Here is a 19300-nt window from a genome sequence, read left to right on the forward strand (position 1 = left end):
GCCCCCTCCGATCTCCGGAGCCCCGCCCCCCCGATCTCCGGAGCCCCGCCCCCCCTGAGGGTGGCCCCCCCGATCTCCCGAGCCCCGCCCCCCCCGATCTGTAGTCCGGGCCCGCGATCTCCCGATGTCCCGCCCTGCGATCTCCCGATGTCCCGCCCCCCGATCTCCCGCCCCCCGATCTCCCGCCTCCCGCCCCCCGATGTCCCGAGCCCCGCCCCCCGCCCTCCCGAGCAGCGGCGTCCCACTCTCCGGAGCCCCGCCCCCCCGCTCTCCGGAGCCCCGCCCTCCAGATCACAGATTGCGGCTGAGAGCCCCGCCCTCCCGCACTCTGAGCCCCGCCCGCCCCCCCCCCCCCCGGCCGAGCCGGCTTGAAGTTTGCCAGTTGCCGGGGTATCCCTTCCCGCTCACCAAGGCCGAGATCCCGATGTACCGAGCCCCGGCCCCCGCCCTCCCGAGCAGCAGTGTCCCACTCTCCGGAGCCCCGCCCTCCCGCTCTCCGGATCCCCGCCCTCCAGGTCGCCGATTGCGGCTGAGAGACCCGCCCCCCGCCCGAGCCGAGCGCGGAACAGAGAGACGGCTGTGTCTCAGCTGCTCCTGCTGCGCGCGCGCACCCTGACCCTCGTGGCTGACGCCGATTGAGATCGGGGACAGCCGTTTAAAAAAAAGCCAGAGCGGGCTCTCGCGGGCGGGCGGCGCATGCGCGGTCAGTGCCAGCGGCGCGAGGCGGCCCGCGGGGAGCAGGCAGGGAAACCCCGCGGGCTGGCGGCCGTTAGTGAGCGGCTCACTTCGGGCGGCCCGCCCGCTCCGGCCCCGACACCCTCAAACCTGAGAGGGGGAAGTAGAGAGAGAGAGAGAGGGAAGAGGAGAGAGAGGGAAGAGGAGAAGGAGAGAGAGAGAGAGAGAGAAATTTTTTGAGCTTCAGGCCTGCCTGCAGCGGGCCTGGAGAGCAGCACCGAGTCCCCCCTGCATGAGGGTGAGGAGGGGGGGGGGGGTTGCTAAACACAATATAAAACTGAAATAAATTGTTAATTAATTCCCTAACACATAATTCAAATATTTATCTTAGTTCCCTAACACACTGAAAGTGTGGGAAAAAAATCGTGAAAAATCAAGATGGCGGCCACTCACCTCGGTTCAGAAGGATAAGGCCCGCCCACACACGCACCGATTGGTCGACCGGTCAGGTCACCGAAGCGTAGGATTGGTCAATCGTCGAGTCACTCGACACTCAACTGTAGGATGGCACGCGCCAGGAACCCGCCATACGATTGGTCGACCTCGACGTCACACGGTCGCTAATGAGATGCTAATGAGCCGAACGTTTTTCGGATACCGCGGGCGCGAATTTTGTCCGGCCGAAACATAAATAGGCCTATGACCGGTCCGGAATCGCAAGCTTTCTTTTGAGGCAACGCGCACGTCGGTATGCTCTATAACTTTCAAACGTATAGAACACGGACAGACAGACAGACAGACATCGGGACAGACAGAAGAGCCGCTTTATATATACAGATATATATATAGATGTGTCCAAAGTACTCGATGGTCAATGGCTTCAGGAGAGAAAATGAGGAGCAAATTGCAGAGGGTGGGGGTGGAGCGAAAAATGCACACAGGGCTTTGGTGAGCCCACACCTGGGGTACTGTGCACAGTGTGGGTCTCAGTACCTAAGAACGATATACTTGCCTTAAGAGGCGGTGCAACAAACGAAGGTTAGATTGATTCCTGAGGATGAGCGGGTTGTCCTATGAGGAGAGATTGAGTAGAATGGGCCTATACTCTATGGAGTTTAGAAGAATGAGAGGTGACCTCATTGAAACATGTAAGATTCTGAGGGGGATTGACAGGGCAGATGCTGAGAGGCTGTTTCCCCCTGGCTGGAGAGTCTCGAACCAGGGGCCACAGTCTCAGGATAAGGGCTCGGCCATTTCGGACTGAGATGAGGAGGAATTTCTTCACTCAGAGGGTGGTGAATCTTTGGAATTCTCTGCCCCAGAGGGCTGTGGAGGCTCAATCATTGAGTATATTCAAGGCTGAGATCGATAGATTTTTGGACTCTTGGGGAATCGAGGGATATGGCGATCGGGCAGGAAAGTGGAGTCGAGGTAGAAGATCAGCCCTGATCTGATTAAATGGTGGAGCAGACTTGAGGGGTCGAATGGCCGACTCCTGCTCCTAGTTCTTACGTTCTTAAAACAAGTGGAACGTTGCCTAAAGCTGTTTCTTCCATCTCTTTCAGATTGTATTGGAAAACCGGCTACTATAACACTGAAGAAATGTGTGTCTGAGAGTCAGAATCCAATCCTGAAATGTGGAATAGAAGGCAAGAATTGCACAGAGAATTACACTGCACGTTTTAACAGCAGCGGCTGTTACACCATTTACATCCTGAGAGTTTCAGCGGAAGATATTGCTCAAAGATTGTGGCTCGAATACGGGTCCTCCGAGTCGTTTAGTTTCAACTTAACGTCTGCCGGTGAGTTTAAAAGAATCTTCATGCAATCCTGCTTTGCGCTAAACACTTGTTTTCTCCTAAACAGGTCTTCACTTTATTACATAAGAACATAAGAACATAAGAAATAGGAGCATGAGTAGGCCAATTGGCCCCGTCGAGCCTGCTCCGCCATTCAATAAGATCATGGCTGATCTGATCCTAACCGCCAATCCACTATGACAGGACTATCTCCTGAATCTAACAGCATTAGACACACAAAAACAGGAGCAGGATCAGGCTACACGGCCCCTGGGCCCGCTCCGCTACCCACAGGGCCATGACCTATCCGAACCTAGACTCATGTCCAAATTCCTGCCCGCTCCCCGTAACCCTTAATTCCCTTTTCTACTAGGAAACTGTCTATTTCTGTTTTAAATTTATGTAATGATGTAGCTTCGACAGCTTTTTGGGGCAGCATATTCCATGGACCTACCACCCTCTGAGTGAAGTAGTTCCTCCTCATCTCAGTTTTGAAAGAGCAGCCCCTTATTCTAAGACTATGCCCCCTAGTTCTAGTTTCACCCATCACCTGGAACATCCTCGCTGCATCCACCCGATCCAACCCCTTCATAATCTTATATGTTTCAATAAGATCGCCTCTCATTCTTCTGAACTCCAATGAGTAGAGTCCCAATCTACTCAACCTCTCCTCATATGTCCATCCCCTCATCCCCGGGATTAATCGAGTGAACCTTCTTTGTACTGACTCGAGAGCAAGTATGTCCTTTCTTAAGTATGGACACCAAAACTGTATGCAGTATTCCAGGTGCGGTCTCACCAATACCTTGTACAACTGAAGCAATACCTCCCTATTTTTATATTCTATCCCCCTAGCAATGAAAGCCAACATTCCATTGGCCTTCTTAATCACTTGCTGCACCTGCATACTAACCTTTTGAGTTTCGTGCACCAGGACCCCCAGATCCCTTTGTACTTCAGTACTTTCAAGTTTCTTGCCATTAAGATAATAACTTGCTCTACGATTTTTCCTGCCAAAGTGCATAACCTCACACTTTCCAGTATTGTATTCCATCTGCCAAATCTCTGCCCACTTACTTAGCCTGTCTATGTCCCCTTGCAGGTTTTTTATGTCCTCCTCACTCACTACTTTCCCTCCCATCTTAGTATCATCTGCAAACTTTGATGTGTTACACTCGGTCCCCTCCTCCAAATCGTTAATATAGATTGTAAAGAGTTGGGGACCCAGCACTGACCCCTGCAGAACACCACTGGTTACTGATTGCCAGTCTGAGAATGAACCATTTATCCCAACTCTCTGCCTTCTGTTAGATAGCCAATCCTCTATCCATGCCAGAATATTACCCCCAATCCCGTGATTTTTTATCTTAAGCAATAATCTTTTGTGTGGCACCTTGTCAAATGCCTTTTGGAAGTCTAAATACACTATGTCCACTGGTTCACCTTTATCCACCCTATATGTTACTTCCTCAAAGAACTCCAGCAAATTTGTCAAACATGACTTCCCCTTCATAAAACCATGCTGACTTTGTCTTATTAAATTATGATTATCCAAATGTCCTGTTACTGTCTCCTTCATAATGGACTCCAAAATTTTACCTACCACAGATGTTAGGCTAACCGGTCTATAGTTTCCAGCCTTCTGTCTACTGCCCTTTTTAAATAAGGGTGTTACATTAGCAGTTTTCCAGTCTGCCGGGACCTTTGCTGAATCCAGGGAGTTTTGGAAGATTATTACCAATGCATCCACAATCCCTACCGCCACTTCCCTCAAAACCCTGGGATGTAAGCCATCAGGTCCAGGTGATTTATCCGCCTTGAGTCCCATTATTTTACCAAGTACTACTTCCTTAGTGATTTTAATCGTATTTAGCTCCTCCCCCCCCCCTATAGCCCCCTGCTTGTCAAGTGTTGGGATATTCTTGGTGTCCTCTACTGTAAAGACTGATACAAAATATTCATTCAGTGTTTTTGCCATCTCCATATTTCCCACCATTAATTTCCCGGTCTCATCCTCTAAGGGACCAACATTTACTTTAGCCACCCTTTTTCTTTTTATATAACTATAAAAACTCTTACTATCTGTCTTTATATTTTTTGCTAATTTACTTTCATAATGTATCTTCCCTTTCTTAATCAATCTTTTTGTTATTTTTTGCTGTCTTTTAAAGTTTTCCCAATCCTCTATCCTCCCACTAGATTTGGCTACCTTATATGCCCTTGTTTTTAGTCGAATACTATCCTTAATTTCTTTAGTTAGCCACGGATGGCTGTCTTTTCTTTCACACCCTTTTTTTCTCAGTGGAATATACTTTTTTTGGAATTTGTAAAATAACTCCTTAAATGTACACCACTGATCATGTATCGTCTTATCCTTTAACCTATTTTCCCAATCCACTTTACTCAATTCCGCTCTCATACCTTCATAGTCTCCTTTATTCAAGCTTAGCACGCTTGTTTGAGATACAGCCTCCTCACCCTCTAACTGAATATGGAATTCAACCATGTTATGGTCACTCATTCCAAGGGGATCCTTTACTAGGACAATTTTAATTAATCCTGTCTCGTTACACAGGACCAGATCTAAGGTTGCTTGCCCGCTGGTTGGTTCAGTTACATACTGCTCAAGAAACCCATCCCTAATACACTCAATGAACTCATCCTCAAGGCAGCCCTGCCCAATTTGATTCGTCCAATTTATATGATAGTTAAAATCCCCCATAATTATAGATGTTCCCTTATTACAAGCCTCAACTATTTCCTGATTGATACTCCGTCCAACCGAGTTGCGACTGTTCGGAGGCCTATATACTACACCCACTAGTGTTTTTTTCCCCTTATTATTCCTTATCTCCACCCAAACTGTTTCATTATCCTGATCCTTTGACCCAATATCATTTCTCTGTATTACAGTGATTCCTTCCTTTATTAACATAGCCACCCCACCTCCCCTTCCTTCCTGCCTGTCCTTCCTGATTGTTAAATAACCTGGTATGTTTAATTCCCAGGCATTGTCACCCTGCAGCCATGTTTCTGTAATGGCCACAAGATCATACCCATATGTAGCTATTTGTGCCTTTAACTCGTCTATTTTGTTACGAATGCTACGTGCATTCAGATAGAGAACTTTCAAATATGTTTTGTGACACTTAGTTCCTGCTATTGCCCTTTTTATTACTTTACCTTTTACTCCACACCTTCTACCCCTTCCTGACACGCTCTGGTTTTTAATTTCCCCACTGCTACCTAAGTCTATGACCTTCTCTGTTGTCATCTGTATTATTTGCTCTCTGGGAACCTCCCCCCCACTAGTTAGTTTAAAGCCCTCTCTACAGCCCTAGTTATATGATCCGCCAGGACTCTAGTCCCAGCACTGGCCAAGTGAAGCCCGTCCCAGCGGAACAGCTCCCTCCTGTCCCAGTACTGGTGCCAGTGTCCCAGGAAGCAAAACCCATTTCTCCCACACCAGTCTTTGAGCCACGCATTTAACTCTCTTATTTTATTTGTCCTAGCCAAATTCGCTCGTGGCTCAGGTAATAATCCAGAGATTATTACCCTTGTGGTTCTGCTTTTTAATTTGGCCCCTAGCTGCTCAAACTCCCTCAGCAGAACCTCCTTCCTTGTCCTATCTATGTCGTTGGTACCAACATGGACCACGACAACTGGATCCTCCCCCTCCCACTCCAAGTTTCTGTCCAGCCCAGAGGAGATGTCCTTAACCCTGGCACCGGGTAGGCAACACAGCCTACGGGACTCTCGCTCTTGGCTGCAGAGAACTCTATCTATCCACCTAATAATACTATCCCCTACCACTACAACATTTCTATTTACTCCCCCCTCTTGAATGGCCCCCCTCTCCACGGTGCTGTGGCCAGGTTGCTCATCCTCCCTGCAGCCCCTGCTTCCGTCTCCACAGGGAGTAAGAAGCTCGAACCTGTTGGACAAGAGCAAGGGCTGCGGCTCCTCCAACACTACCTTCTGGATCCCCGTACCTGCCTCACTCGTGGTCACACCGTCCAGTCCCTGACCATGGGCTACATCTGAATTAATTAACTTCATAGGTGTGACCACCTCCTGAAACACAGAGTCCAGGTACTTATCCCCCTCCCTGATGTGTCGCAGTATCTGAAGCTCAGACTCCAGCTCATCAACACGGAGCTGGAGATCCTGTAGCAGCAGACACTTGTCACAGACGTAATCACCGTTAGCCTCAATGGGGTCTACCGGCTCCCACATCTCGCAACAGTAACACATCATCTGCTCCATTCTATGTAATTAATTATAATTTTTTTTATTTAATTAGATTAAATCAATCCCTCTAAATTACACCAGTTTAATGGTTAACCAACTGTCTCCCTTACAGCACAGACCCTAGAAAAAAACCGCCGAATTTAAGCTTGTAATAAAAAGAAGAAATACTCACCAACCAATCCAACCAATCACCTACCTGCTTCCTGGTGACGTCACTCTTGGATTATTTTTTACCTCTCTCCTCTGCTGTTGATTTGGTACGCCTCTGGTCGCTGCCGCTGGTTTTTATGCCGGTTATAGCTCCTCCTCCTGACCTCGCTGCTCACTCCTAGGTCCGATGCTGGTCTCGGGCCTCTGGTTGCTGCCGCTGGTTTTTATGCCGGGTTATAGCTCCTCCTCCTGACCTCGCTGCTCACTCCTAGGTCCGATGCTGGTCTCGGGCCTCTGGTCGCTGCCGCTGGTTTTTATGCCGGGTTATAGCTCCTCCTCCTGACCTCGCTGCTCACTCCTAGGTCCGATGCTGGTCTCGGGCCTCTGGTCGCTGCCGCTGGTTTTTATGCCGGGTTATAGCTCCTCCTCCTGACCTCGCTGCTCACTCCTAGGTCCGATGCTGGTCTCGGGCCTCTGGTCGCTGCCGCTGGTTTTTATGCCGGGTTATAGCTCCTCCTCCTGACCTCGCTGCTCACTCCTAGGTCCGATGCTGGTCTCGGGCCTCTGGTCGCTGCCGCTGGTTTTTATGCCGGGTTATAGCTCCTCCTCCTGACCTCGCTGCTCACTCCTAGGTCCGATGCTGGTCTCGGGCCTCTGGTCGCTGCCGCTGGTTTTTATGCCGGGTTATAGCTCCTCCTCCTGACCTCGCTGCTCACTCCTAGGTCCGATGCTGGTCTCGGGCCTCTGGTCGCTGCCGCTGGTTTTTATGCCGGGTTATAGCTCCTCCTCCTGACCTCGCTGCTCACTCCTTGGCCCAGAAATTGCGGGGAAAAATAAGGGCGAGTTCACGGCTATTAATCAGCTCGCTTAAAAAAAAAACCCCGGCAGTTGTTGTCGAGGAGGAGATACGGCGTGTGTTCTGCTTCTCCCCACATTGCTGAACGATTAGCGCCGCTCCGCCATTATCCTCGCCAAAACAGAACAAATCCCCAAGTTCCCCTCCGAGTCACGCACGCACCATCCTGACTTGGAAATATATCGGCCGTTCCTTCATCGTCACCGGGTCCTGGAACTCCCTCCCTACAGTGGGGAAAGTGTTAAAATGACATCGCTGTCAGTTTCACTGAATGGTGTAAGAAAGACGGGCTAACATGAAAGGCCACATCCGTAAAGAGGCGGTCAAGATAGCTGACCTTTTGAAGACTTAAAAAAAAGCAATTAAGTGGAGACAGGCTGTCCAGCATTTCAACTGCCTTTAACAGCTTTATTACCGAGGTCGCATTTCAAGGTATCTTTTAATTAGCATTCAGCAGTTTGAGTGAATGATTGAGGAGGCAGCTTACACATGTTTACATTCTGATTTGTAACCAATCCGTGAAGGTGCATGCGGGCCAAGACCCAATCAGGTTGCAGGAATGAATTGTGCATGAGGCTGCCATGTGTATTTTAATGTATAAAAATGTAGTGTTTGCTGTAACAATTTGGAAAAGTCTGGCTAAAGACAGAGCAGACTGTCTCCCCACCGGTGTAATAAAGACAACTTGACTATCGATCTGAGAACCTTGTGTCGCGTGTTGGTTTAAAATATTCCACAACACTCCCTAACAGCACTGTGGGAGCACCTTCACCGCACTGACTGCAGCGGTTCAAGAAGGCGGCTCACAACCACCTTCTCAAGGGGCAATTAAGGGTGGACAATAAATGCCGGCCTTACCAGTGACGCCCACATCCCGTGAAGGAATAATTTAAAAAATCTCGCCTTGAGTCGCCCCGTTGAACTTTGCGTTTTAAGGAACTGCTGGGTTTATGCCGTCCAGGCGAATGAATCTCGCCGCGGCCATTTAGGGCTGGTAATTCATGTCATCAGGATCCCGTTAATGATGTGATTTAAGGTCCTGTCATGACACTCGAGCTTCGATTTTACAACACTCATCCTTGTTTTTAAATCCCTCCGTGGCTCCCGCCTCGCGAAAACGCAATCCCGCCCACAAACCGCCCCGTGACTTTCAGGAGGCTGCTGCATTGGCGCATTAATGGCCCGTTGAACTTGCCGTAGAACGCCTCACGAGAACGACGTTTCAGGTGACCAATGGCGGGAGGGTGGGGGTGGGGCGGTCGGAGACGGGAGCTCACGTGATGAAGCCTCCAGGAAGAAGCCCAACCAGAGTCGGCGACCCAAGATTCTTTTATTCGTTCCTGGGATGTGGGCATCGCGGGCAAGGCCGGCATTTATTGCCCATCCCTAATTGCCCCTTGAGAAGGTGGTGGTGAGCCGCCGCCTTGAACCGCTGCAGTCCCGTGTGGTGAAGGTGCTCCCACAGTGCTATTAGGGAGGGAGTTCCAGGATTTTGACCCACCGGTGATGAAGGAACGGCCGATATATTTCCAAGTCAGGATGGTGTGTGTGACTGGGAGGGGAACTTGGAGGTGGTGGTGTTCCCATGCGCCTGCTGCCCTTGTCCTTCTAGGTGGTAGAGGTGGTGGGTTTGGGAGGTGCTGCCGAAGAAGCCTTGGTGAGTTGCTGCAGTGCATCTTGTAGATGGTACACACTGCAGCCACGGTACGCCGGTGGTGGAGGGAGTGAATGTTTAAGGTGGTAGATGGGGTGCCAATCAAGCGAGCTGCTTTGTCCTGGATGGTGTTGAACTTCTTGAGTGTTGTTGGAGCTGCACTCATCCAGGCAAGTGGAGAGTATTCCATCACACTCCTGACTTGTGCCTTCTAGATGGTGGAAAGGCTTTGTGGAGTCAGGAGGTGAGACACTCGCCGCAGAATACCCAGCCTCTGACCTGCTCTTGTTGCCACAGTATTTATGTGGCTGGTCCAGTTAAGTTTCTGGTCAATGGTGACCCCCAGGATGTTGATGGTGGGGGATTCGGCGATGGTAATGCCGTTGAAAGTAAGATGGGAATCTGAGCTCGGTGGTGATACAATCCATGATCGCTGTTCAGGCACTGTGACTGGGGTGACACAGCGAAGGCTGCCTGCTTCCTGTAGATCTGCACCACAGCAGGAGGGGTCACCTAGAATCACACAGCACAGGAGGCGGCCACTCGGCCCATCGTGCCTGTGCCAGCTCTTTGAAAGAGCTCTCCAATTAGCCCCACTCCCCACTGCTCTTTCCCCAGAACACGGCAAATGTTTCCCCTTCAAGTATTTATCCAGGGGGAGAAAATGCATTTAACAGGAGAAAAAGGCAAATATTTTACATAACGGCTCAATTGAATTGTCTGCTTTGCTTTTCCAGATTGTTCTACCCAAGAAGCAAGCAAAGCTTTTGCAGGTCCCGACAATGATCAAAGTACACACCCAGGTAACACCAGCTCAGATTTAATACTTTTTATACAAGATGTCAGCAGTGATTCAGTGGGTTTATCTCTCTCTCTCTCTCTCTCTCTCTCTCCTTTTCTCTCTCTCTCTTTTTCTCTCTCTCTCTCTCCCCTGAGTCAGACGGTCATGGGTTCAAATCCCACTCCAGAGACTAGGGCACAAATTCCAGGCTCACACTCCCCAGTGTCAGTACTGAGGGAGCGCCGCACTGTCGGAGGGGCAGTACTGAGGGAGAGCCGCACTGTCGGAGGGGCAGTACTGAGGGAGCGCCGCACTGTCGGAGGGGCGGTACTGAGAGAGCGCCGCACTGTCAGAGGGGCGGTACAGAGGGAGCGCCGCACTGTCGGAGGGGCAGTGCTGAGGCAGCACCGCACTGTCGGAGGGGCAGTACTGAGGGAGCGCCGCACCGTCGGAGGGGCAGTACTGAGGGAGCGCCGCACTGTCGGAGGGGCGGTACTGAGGGAGCGCCGCACTGTCAGAGGGGCAGTACTGAGGGAGCGCCGCACTGTCGGAGGGGCAGTACTGAGGGAGCGCCGCACTGTCAGAGGGTCGGTACTGAGAGAGCGCCGCACTGACAGAGGGGCGGTACTGAGGCAGCGCCCCACTGTCGGAGGGGCAGTACTGAGGGAGCGCTGCACTGTCGGGGGGGGCCATCTTTTGGATGAGGTGTTAAACCGTGTCCCTGTCAGCCCCCTCAGGTGGATGTAAAAGATCCCGCCGGCATTATTTTGAAGATGCGGTGTTCTCCCCGGTGTAATGGGACCAGTATTTATCCCTCATCCAACATCATTAAACCAGATGATCTGGTCATTTATCTCATTGCTGTTTGTGGGATCTTGCTGTGTGCAAATTGTCTACATTGTAACCGTGACTGCACTTCAAAAGTACTTTATTGGCTGTGAAACGCTTTGGGATGTCCGGAGGTCCTGAAAGAGGCGCTATAGAAATGCAAGTCTTACTTTACTGACGACTGATTCTATAATGGAGGTTAAGGTGTGAGTGAATCAACTCTCATAACATATTTCAAACAAGGCTGTGAACATAAATAGGAGCAGGAGTTGGCCATTCGGCCCCTCGAGCCTGCTCCACCATTCAATCAGATCAGGGCTGATCTTCTACCTCAACTCCACTTTCCCGCCCGATCCCCATATCCCTCGATTCCCCTAGAATCCAAAAATCTATTGATCTCAGCCTTGAATATACTCAACGACTGATCCTCCACAGCCCTCTGGGGCAGAGAATTCCAAAGATTCACCGCCCTCTGAGTGAAGAGATTTCTCCTCATCTCAGTCCTAAATGTCCGACCCCTTAGAGGAGGGAGGGTGGGGGACCGAGAGGGAGGGAGGGTGATCGAGAGCAGGGAGGGAGGGAGGAAGGGAGTGTGAGGGGGGACGGAGTGGGGGGGAGGTGTGGAGGGAGGGAGAGACAGACACAGTATTTATTGGTTGTGCCCCTTTAAAAAGGGGCTGGGGTGGCGAGAGAGAGAGAATTAAAACAAATCCAGCTTCTCCAACCTGTCCTTGTAACTAAGATCCCTCATCCCTGGAACCTTCACATCCTTCCTAAAGTGTGGTGACCAGAACTGGACACAATACTCCAGTTGTGGCCTAACCAGCGCTTTATAAAGATTCTAGCATAACTTCTCTACTTTTGTACTCACTACCTCTATTTATGAAGCCCAAGATCCCATATGCTTTGCTAACCACTCTCTCAATATGTCCCGCCACCTTCAGGGACCTATGCACATTAACTCCCAGGTCCCTCTGTCTCTGCACACTCTTTAAACCTGTGCCATTAAGTGTATATTGCCTCTCCCTGTTCCTTCTGCGAAAATGCATCACATCTTACTTCTCTATTAAATTGCGTCTGCCACTTGTCTGCCCATTCTGCTAGCCTTTCTATGTCCTGTTGCAGTCGATTGGCATTATCCTCCTTTGTGAACCAGATGGGGTTTTCCAACAATCCAGTAGTTTTATGGTCACCATTACTGGTACTAGTTTTTTTATTTAACTGAATTTAAATTCCCCAGTTGCTGTGGTGGGATTGAACTCGTGTTTGGATCGTTAGTGCAGGCCTTTGGATTACGAGTCCAGTAACATAAGCACTAAACCACCGGTCCTGGGCTGGGAGAGCCGTGTGAGGTAATGATACTCCCAGAATCAACCCTACATCCCAGACTCCTCCATCACCATCCCTGGGTACGTCCTCTCCCACCGGCAGATGTGGGCTGCTGGGAATGATGCTGCTTGGGGTAACTCTGGAAATCTTCCATTCTGCCCCTCAGTTAATGCAATCCTGTTGGATTTTTCACTCTGCTGACCCGGTTGCTGATCCTTCCTGATCAGTTTGACCCCAGTCTCGTTCCTCCCTGGATGTGTTTCTCTGCAGCCCTATAGAGTCCTTGAACATTTCTGCAGTTTGTTCCACAATACTAAACGCATGATGTTTTCTTTAGAGCGAGCCCCTTCACCTGTACCGAACACGCCCGCACCAGGTAAGTCTGTTTCTAAACTACTGCATGTGTTTTCAGCTCTTGCATTCTATCGTGTGGGATAGACGGGCAGTAACACTGCAAGGTTTGAAATGCTGTTTGATATTTTGCCAAAGAAGGATTCTGTGAGAGTGAGTGGTGTGGGTCACCGTTACCTGGAACTGCTCCTTAAACTACCTGCAACTGTTATTTCTGCTTCTGAGCCTCGCCTTCCTGTCCCTCAGCGGCTGAACTCTGAGAATTCCCGCTTCCCACTAGCATTAGTGTTTGTGGAAGTCTGTGGGAAAGTCCGAGCCCTCCTGTTGGGAAACTGACGGGACAGGGTGTAACGCTGGTTGAAGTCACCGGAGAGTAATATTGGCCCGGGTGTGAAACCGGCGATCCACCCGATCCCCTGACTTCCCCGACCCGCAGATTAGTTTAAAATTCCCCCTCTGTTTCAGCGGGCATTGTGGGGCAGTGTGTCTGTGTGCAAGGAGCTGTGGGCTGGCCTGGTGTGTGTGTGATTATTGGAATCTAACCTCTCCCATCGCTCCGGGGCTAGAATTGACCAGGGATCTATTTGTGCTGGGGATGGTTCTGAAGCACTCGCTGCTGAAGGTCTCTGCTGTTAGTTTTGTGAGTGTGTCCCGGTCTGTTAACGGTTCATTCTGTCTCTAGATCCTGGACACTCTACTGGAGCAGCAGTCGGATTGGGAATCGGAATTCTTACTCTTCTTACTCTTGCTGTCATTGGGGTTTTCCTGATCCGAAAGCGACGGTGGTGAGTTCTAGAATGTGCCGCAGTTTCCATTGTTGATTCTAGTTTTGTTCTGTTGCACTTTGTGTTTAAAGATGTTTTGTGCAGCGATACACTTTGAGCTGTGTGCGATGCTTCAATGTAGCATTATCCCGTCACTTCCAGTTTGTTGTCATCTCTGGTGCTCCGTTCACTAGCCACCGGCTCCATCCCTCTCCCTGACCACTGTCTGAGGCTGAACCAGTTCACAACCTCGGCGTCTTATTTGACCCTGAGCTGAGCTTCTGACCCGTATCCTCTCCATCACCAAGACCGCCTACTTCCACCTCCGTAACATCGCCCGTCTCCGCCCCTACCTCAGCTCATCTGCTGCTGGAACCCTCATCCATGCCTTACTGCAAAACTCGACCATTTCAAAACTCTCCTTTCTGTATCCTAACTCAGAACGAGTCCCGTTCACCCATCACCCTCTGTGTTCACTGACCTACATTCATCCTCATGGCCAAATCCCTCCATGGCCTCCTCCAGCCCCACAACCCTCCCAGATCTCTGCGCTCCTCCAATTCTGGCCTCTTGAGCATCCCCCGATTTCCATCGCTCCACCATTGGCGGCCGTGCCTTCAGCCGCCTGGGCCCGAGCTCTGGAATTCCCTCCCTAAACCTCTTCGCCTCTCTCTCCTCCTTTAAGATGCTTCTTAAAACTGACCTCTTTGACCCAGCTTTTGGTCACCTGTCCTAATATCTCCTTATGTGGCTCGCTGTCAAATTTTGTTTGATAACACCACTGTGAAGCACCTTGGGATGATAAAGGCGCTATATAAATTCAGGTTGTTGCTCTATCTCCATCTGTGGCTCTCAGTCCTTCAGGATCAGCCTGGAGAGTACGGAGATGCCTAACATCCTCCTCTCTGATCTGATCCCCATCATCTTCAGCTCAGTGTTAACCCAGGTCCTCATCAATTCTACTTCATCTCCAAAATTGAGACTAGCTGTCATTTTTCTATTTCTCTGGTGCCTCAGGCAGCCCGGGTCCTGTGGAGTGTACAGCTCCTGCCCATTGCCTCCCCTATAAACCTCCTCTCCTCTACACTCTGCTCCATCAACGTGCAGCTCCTGTGACACATTTTCCAGCTACCAGTGGTGCCCAGGATGTTGTGTAATTTAATCGGTCTGTGCTCCTGAACGGCTCCTTTACACACTTGTCCAAAGTGTTGGATCCTTTTACCGTAACCTGCACTCTGCTGGTTTCTCTCTCCTAGGAATTGTGTTCGAAACAGAGACTCCAGCAATCCAGAAGCAGCATCTAATGGCGGCCCTTTGACAAACGTGACTTGTTCAGATGAAGCACGGGGCCTTATGACAACAGCAGTTGAACATCAGACTGGAACGGCTGGAGAACAAATCCTTCTGGGGAACCTGGCTGTCCAGCACTGACTGATTCCCATAATTTCCGAGGAGGCTTCCTGCGTGCAGATGCCTCCTATCGGAAACAAGTCTATGAACTTACCCGAGGGCTCCTGAGGTTCGGACACTTCCGCTCCTGGGCCTCTCCACAGTCGAAATGCACAGGGCCCACGTATCCCAGGGGCACAGGCGGTTCGCAAGCGTCCCTGGGATCACGTGGGCCAAGCCAGCCAATAGGAGAAGGGAATCTCCCTTCATACTTTTGACAGAGAGACCCGTCAAATATATGAATGGCGATCACCCCAAAAACACAGTAAAACATTAGATACATTTTTTAAAAACCATCACATTTTTAAAATTACATTAAATAAAATATTTTAAACAAAAATTACGCTTTTTCACAGAATCACAGAATCACAGAAACCCCACAGTGCAGAAAGAGGCCATTTCGGCCCATCGAGCCTGCACCGACACATATCCCACCCGATCCCCGTAACCCCTACACCAACACATATCCCACCCTATCCCCGTCACCCCACGTATGTAATCCCCCTAACACTAAGGGTCAATTTATCATAGCCAATCAACCTAACCCGCACATCGTTGGACTGTGGGAGGAAACCGGAGCACCCGGAGAAAACCCACGCAAACACGGGGAGAATGTGCAAACTCCACACAGACAGTCACCCGAGGCCGGATTCGAACCCGGGTCCCTGGCGCTGTGAGGCAACAGTGCTAACCACTATGCCACCGTGCTGAAAAAAGTAAAGTTTTTTACAGGGCTTAAAATAAACTTACCTTTTTTAAAACTTTTAAAATTATAAATAAGTGAATTTTTTTCTTTTTTTAAGCTCTTACGCTGGTGAAAGCAGGCCTTACACATACTTTTACCAGGCGTAAGATTTCGAAGGGTTTGCTGCGGGCGGAGGGTCTCCAGAAAGCGGAACGCTCCCCCCGCAGAGGCCCTTCTCCAGGGCAGGCGTCCGATCTGTCGAGAGCATTCTTGACAGATCGGAAATACCGGCTTTCAGTGCATGGACTTCACATGCCTGAAACCGGCATTTCCGATGTCCCTACGGGTGACACACAAAAACAATGAAAAATAGGAGCAGGAGTCGGCGCTTCAAGCCTGCTCCGCCATTCAATATGATCATGGCTGATCCTCTATCTCAGTACCATATTCCCGCTCTCTCCCCCATACCCCTTGATGCCTTTTGTGTCTAGAAATCTATCTATCTCCTTCTTAAATATATTCAGTGACTTGGCCTCCACAGCCTTCTGTGGTGGAGAATTCCACAGGTTCACCACCCTTGGGTATCGGAAAATACGGGCCTGAGTTTACGCTGCACTGAGCCTGGGTCAGGGAGGGGCCGACCAGCCCGGTATTGTGGTTATCATAGAATCAGAGAATAGCACAGCACAGGAGGAGACCATTCTATCGAGTGACTCCTGGAGGGAAGTCTGAGCTCAGGATTGGGATCAGCAGTCACTTCCCCCTCTCACCAGCACAGTCTCAGAGGAGAGAAGCTCCCAATGAAAGTGTTGCCCCTTCACTAGAAAAACTGTCTGATCGGTATTTTATTCTATTCTACATCTCAGCATTAATGTGTCCAAGCTCAGTCTCAGGAACATCCAGGACCACCTTTAGCTGTGTAACCCATTGAGCACTCCCTGTGTATTATATCTCAGTATTACTGTCACACACTGTGTCCAAACCCAGTCTCAGGACCACCTTTAGCTGTGTAACCCACTGATCTCACTCTGAGATGTTGCCATATCAATGAGCAGCAATATCAGCTACATTCTGATTAATCACCTCTATTAAATCTCGCTTTAACCTTCTCTGCTCTAAGGAGAACAATCACAGCTTCTCCAGTCTCTCCACATCACTGAAGTCCCCTCATCCCTGGGACCATTCTGGTCAATCTCCTCCGCAGCCTCTCCAGGGCCTTGAGATCCTTCCAAAAGTGTGTGGTGCCCTGAATTGAACACAATACTCCAGCTGGTGCCTAATCAGTGGTTTATAAAGGGATGAGCAACAACTTCCTTGCTTTTGTATTCAATACCTCTATTTATAAACCCACGGACCTATATCTCTCCACCAGCCTTTAACTTGTGAACCTTGGGCTCTCAAATCTCTTCACTCTGCAGTTCCTCATCTCACTGTTTTATACACAGACTTCATATTCTAGAGGTTTTAAAATAACATCTTCACACAACTGAAACTGCCTGTGACCAAAAATTGTGTATATGTGTACATTTATATATTTCTACCTCATTGGAATGTTTTTTGTATATGAAGTTTTTGATCAAAGCGGTGATTAAACAGAAGCCAGTGTTTATATTAGTGGATGTAGTCTTATGTTCAATGACTCTGCCAGTCATGGCCTTAACAGAGGTGATGCTGTGTACAGATGAGTATCTTGATGCCACGTGGAGTGAATCGAATTGGCTGTCGGCTGGTATCTGTGATGGTGGGGACCTCGGGAGGAGGCCGAGATGGATCATTCACTCGGCACTTCTGGCTGAAGATGGTTGTGAACTCTTCAGCCTTGTCTTTTGCACTCGCGTGCTGGGCTCCACCATCATTGAGGATGGGGATGTTCATGGAGCCTCCTCCTCCCGTTAGTTGCTAACTATCCACCACCAGTCACGACTGGATGTGGCAGGTCTGCAGAGCTTTGACCCCCACCCCGGGATCCATCTGTCCCTTCTGTTGAAGAATTGTAGATGGCGGAATGGTGTAAGATAAAGATGGGATGAGAAACAATCTATCTATCTAAATATAGTAATCTGGGATGTAATGTTTAAGTTATCCACCAGATGGAGCCAAATATTAAGGGTTCACATTCACCAGTATTTAAGGTAATGGGTCATGTATTCAATGTCCTGGTACACCAGTTTATATGGTAATGTGGCATTGCATTATGGGTATGACTCGGTGGTTCATCCTCCATCTTGGCTCGTGCAGTAAGAATTGTGTGCCTTGCCTCCAGCTTGTAAGAGCTATGTCTCTCTGCTACACCGTGTAAATAAACAGTTGGGTTTTGTTCCTAATATCTCACTTCGCTCAGTTTCTGACCTTACCACTCGGATATCACTCGGAAAAACTTGCATTTTCCACCGCCTTTCACAATCTCTGGACGTCCCAAAGCACTTCACAGCCAGTGACGTACTGTTGTAACGTAGCAACAATGGCAGCCAATTTGCGCACAGCAAGCTCCCACAAACTGCACTGTGATAATGAGCAGATCATCTGTTTTATTTAAAGTAATGTTGGTTGGGGGATATTGAGCAGGACACCTGGGAGAACTCTCTCCTCTCTCTCCACTATCAAAACCTTTAATCATCGGATCACCTCGATCAGATCACCCTTTAATCTTCTAAACTCGAGAGAATACAAGCCTAGTCTGTGCAACCTGTCCTCGTGATTTAACCCCTTTAGCCCCGGGTATCATTCTGGTGAATCTGCGCTGCTCCCCCTCCAAGGCCGAGATCTCCTTCCTGAGGAGCGGGGCCCAGGACTGAACACAGTCACTCCAGGTGGGGTTTAACAAGATCGAACCTCTCTGATCCAATGAGGAGTTCGACAGCATAGCTCATTATTCCAACCTTTACAATCTCGCACAGCACCTTCCGATAATTTTTTTTGAACGTAGTGGTTTAATTTCTTTTACACACAGAACAAAGATGATGAGCGAGACGTCCAGAACAAACCCTTGATGTTTCTCAGCGTCGGCTGAATGAATACTTAACGGGACAGGAATTAAAGAGCGAGTTTTATAAAAACCTCTCCCGTTCACAAACTGGGGAGCAGTAACACTGTCGGGTCGCTGTGATTTTTCTCTAATATTTGTAAAGACCTGGAGAGAAAGGGAGTGGGTGAGGGCCTGGGTGAGGGGCTTCCACTCGCTCACTGGGGGGCTCGTGTCCCTGCACCACAAGGGTCGAAGCACCAATCACTGTTGGGGGGCAGGTGGGGAGAGCAGCAATGGAATGCTGGCCTTTATATCGAGAGGACTAGAATACAAGGGGGTAGAAGTTATGCTGCAGCTACACAAAGCCCTGGATAGACCACACCTGGAGCACTGGGAGCAGTTCTGGGCCCCACACCTTAGGAAGGATATACTGGCCTTGGAGGGAGAGCAGCGTAGGTTTACCAGAATCACACCCGGACTCCAAGGGTTAAATTACGAGGAGAGATTACACAAACTAGGGTTGTGTTCCCTGGAATTTAGAAGGTTAAAGGATGAATTGAGGTTTCAGGGTATTAAGGGGAACTGATGGGGTAGAGAGAGAGAAGCTATTTCCGCTGGTTGGGGAGTCTAGGACTAGGGGGCAGAGTCTAAAAATTAGAGCCAGACCTTTCAGGAGTGAAGTTAGGAAACACTTCGACACACAAAGGGTGGTAGAAGTTTGGAACTCTCTTCCACAAACGGCAATTGATGCTGGGTCAATTGT

General features: G+C 49.6%; 2 protein-coding genes across 2 annotated transcripts in view; both read left to right on the forward strand.

Moving 5' to 3' along the window:
- The window catches only part of LOC147110077 (uncharacterized), a 41759-nt gene extending 23863 nt beyond the window's left edge, over positions 1–17896 (forward strand). The window contains exons 2-5 of the mRNA XM_086004150.1: positions 2111–2477; positions 10123–10188; positions 13357–13459; positions 14695–17896. Coding sequence (XP_085860276.1) covers positions 2111–2477; positions 10123–10188; positions 13357–13459; positions 14695–14869 — 711 coding nt within the window. The 3' untranslated portion in view covers positions 14870–17896. The remainder of the gene's footprint in view (positions 1–2110; positions 2478–10122; positions 10189–13356; positions 13460–14694) is intronic.
- The window catches only part of LOC147110074 (uncharacterized), a gene marked incomplete at its 5' end in the record, with an annotated part of 87642 nt that overhangs the window by 46406 nt on the left and 21936 nt on the right, over positions 1–19300 (forward strand). The window lies entirely within an intron of this gene.

This window comes from Somniosus microcephalus, chromosome 12 (genome assembly GCF_052327205.1).
Source record: "Somniosus microcephalus isolate GS21.2 chromosome 12, FLI_Smic_1.0, whole genome shotgun sequence".
NCBI lineage: Eukaryota > Metazoa > Chordata > Chondrichthyes > Squaliformes > Somniosidae > Somniosus > Somniosus microcephalus.